Below are 2,229 nucleotides of genomic sequence, written 5' to 3' on the forward strand. Positions count from 1 at the left end.
CAGTTTGGGGGCTCAGGAATTGCTGCAGGATCACCTGACCTAGGAGGGTGTGCAGTTTCCAGATAAGAGAGCAGCCCCCTCCTACCCCTCAGGGAGCATTTCCTGGCCTGCAGGTCAGGGTTGGGGGGGGGGGGTTCAGAATGCAAGAAAGAGTGTCTTTAAGCACATCAGGCAGGGCTGGGGCTAGACTCCAGTTGAAGGACAAGAGAGGTTTCTGCGGGGACAGGAACAAGTTCCCGGGAGGGGACATCACAAAAAGGAGCAGCAATGAAACAAACAACACAGAAGAAAACCAAAAGTTCAGAGGGGCCACAATCGGGGCATTTGGTTACTATCTTGTCAAATTTAATTTAAGCTTTTAAGAAACAACTACGTAACACAAGTGTCCGCTGGCACGTTCAAAGCCCTTCTTGGGTCCTCGGCGTCCTGGAGGAAGGCGCTTCCACGGGGGATGATTGGATTCCCCTCCAAGAAAGACTCGAGATTTCACAAGGGGCCACCGGGGTTCGGGCTCGGGAGGCGCCGGGGCCCCAAAGTCAAGCCCCCAAGAGTTCAGAGCACCACCGGCCTGGAGGCAGAGCCAAGAGAGAGGAGACCCCCTCACCCCGCCAGGGCCAGGAGCGAAAAAGCAGCGAGAGGAGAGGGCGCGCGAGGCCCCGGGGAGGCTGCGGTGAGCAGATCCGGGAGAGGAGAGGGGGGAGCGCGGCCCCAAGGCGGTGACGCGCAGAGCTAGGAGGAGCGCGCGAGGAACAGGTCAGGGAGGGAGAGTACGAAGCCTCGAAGAGGGGGCGGCGGCGTGCGGACCAGGGAGGAGAGAGGAGAGAGCGCACAGAGTGGAGTGGTGGGAGAGAGCGCGCTGCTCCGAAGAAGCGGCGGCGCGCGGACCTGCTAGGGAAGAGAGGAGCACGCGCGGCCCCGAGGAGGCGGCGGGGGCGCGCGAAGCAAAGAGGGGGCGGGGACGGAGGTTCCCGGGGCTGAGGGGGCCGCAGAAGGGGGAGGGGGCGCCGCTGCAGGCCTAGAGGCGGGCAGGGGTGGGGGGAAGGGAAGAAGCAGCAGCTCGGGGCAGGGACCGGGAGGGGACCAGGCCCCGGGGGAGCCGAGGCCTCACCTGGGGTCCTCGAAGCGTACGAAGGCGAAAGGAGCCAGGCCCCGGCGGTTCTTGAGTTCGATGTCCCGGATGCGGCCGTACTTGTAGAACAGGTCCTCCAGGTCTTTCTCCCTCACGTCCGCCGGGAGGTTTCCAACGTAGATCCTCCCGTCGTTGTCGTGGCCCCGGTCATCTTCATCCGCCCAGCCCGACATACCCGACATCATCCCCGACATCCCCTCAGCCGCTTCCCGCAGCCCAGGCCGCTCTCTGCCGCGGCGCATTCTGGGAACCGGGAGCGGAAGTGAGTCGGAGGCCCTAAAAGAGAGTATCTTAAAGGGGAAGTCTCAGGCTAGGTTCTTCTCTCCACCCACCCCCAGCGCCGCTCCACGGAGCTTGCGCAGTAGCCCTGCCGCCGTACCCCATTTCCCTCCCTCCCCCCACTCTGGCACCCGCCTACTTTTCCCTGCAGGTTGCAGCGTGGGAGCTTCGGGGTCTGACCCCGCGTGGACTCCCTGGATGGAGTCCGTACGGCTTAGGGGTCGTGGGTAGTTTCGGACTTATTTTTCTGCAGGGCATGAAGATCACAGGTGGTCCAGGCCCGAGTCAAAATTTGCTTTGCTTAACTATGCATATTTTTAAGTTTCCTCCTTCCCCCCCCCCAATTAACAAAAATGTATTTTTCCTCTCGCCCACCACTAGACGAAAGACAAAGCAAACCTTTGAAACAGATTTGCACTGCCGGCCCACTGGTTACCAGGGTTTTTGTTTTTCTTTCCTTTTTTTTTTTTTTTTTTTTTTTAATGAAGGAGGTGGGAGGGAGAGAAAATACTTTTAATTGAAAAATAGCAATTTTTTAAAAAGCTCTTCGGATGTGTCGAGCTGAGAGGGAGCCCTTCCTTCCCCTTTGTTACTTTACTACCACCACGTATTATTCGATCTCTCCATGTGTTGAAAAGCTGGTGGTTAAATCCAGAACCTCTAGGATTCCATCTAGAGTTCTTTACGCTGTTGCTTTCAGGGTCCCACTGAGGATTTCTAACTTTTGTTTTAGGAATTTGGGGCTCCACAGCCCGGGAGAAAGTGAAGCCCTGAGGCGGGTCAATCTGCTACTGGCACCCGGAGTAGTTGTGGGTGTACCA

At 58.3% G+C, this 2,229-nt stretch overlaps 1 protein-coding gene across 2 annotated transcripts in view; it reads right to left on the reverse strand.

Moving 5' to 3' along the window:
• The window catches only part of SRSF9 (serine and arginine rich splicing factor 9), a 14,625-nt gene extending 13,269 nt beyond the window's left edge, over positions 1 to 1,356 (reverse strand). Inside the window, exon 1 of one of the 2 annotated variants that reach the window (XM_044673864.1) lies at positions 1,109 to 1,356. In XM_044673864.1, the coding sequence (XP_044529799.1) occupies positions 1,109 to 1,323 (215 nt within the window). In that variant the 5' untranslated portion in view covers positions 1,324 to 1,356. The remainder of the gene's footprint in view (positions 1 to 1,108) is intronic. The other variant, XM_044673854.1, reaches the window with a different exon arrangement.
• Positions 1,357 to 2,229: the final 873 nt, after the last annotated feature.

The sequence above is a fragment of the Gracilinanus agilis genome, chromosome 1 (genome assembly GCF_016433145.1).
Source record: "Gracilinanus agilis isolate LMUSP501 chromosome 1, AgileGrace, whole genome shotgun sequence".
Taxonomy (NCBI): Eukaryota; Metazoa; Chordata; class Mammalia; order Didelphimorphia; family Didelphidae; genus Gracilinanus; species Gracilinanus agilis.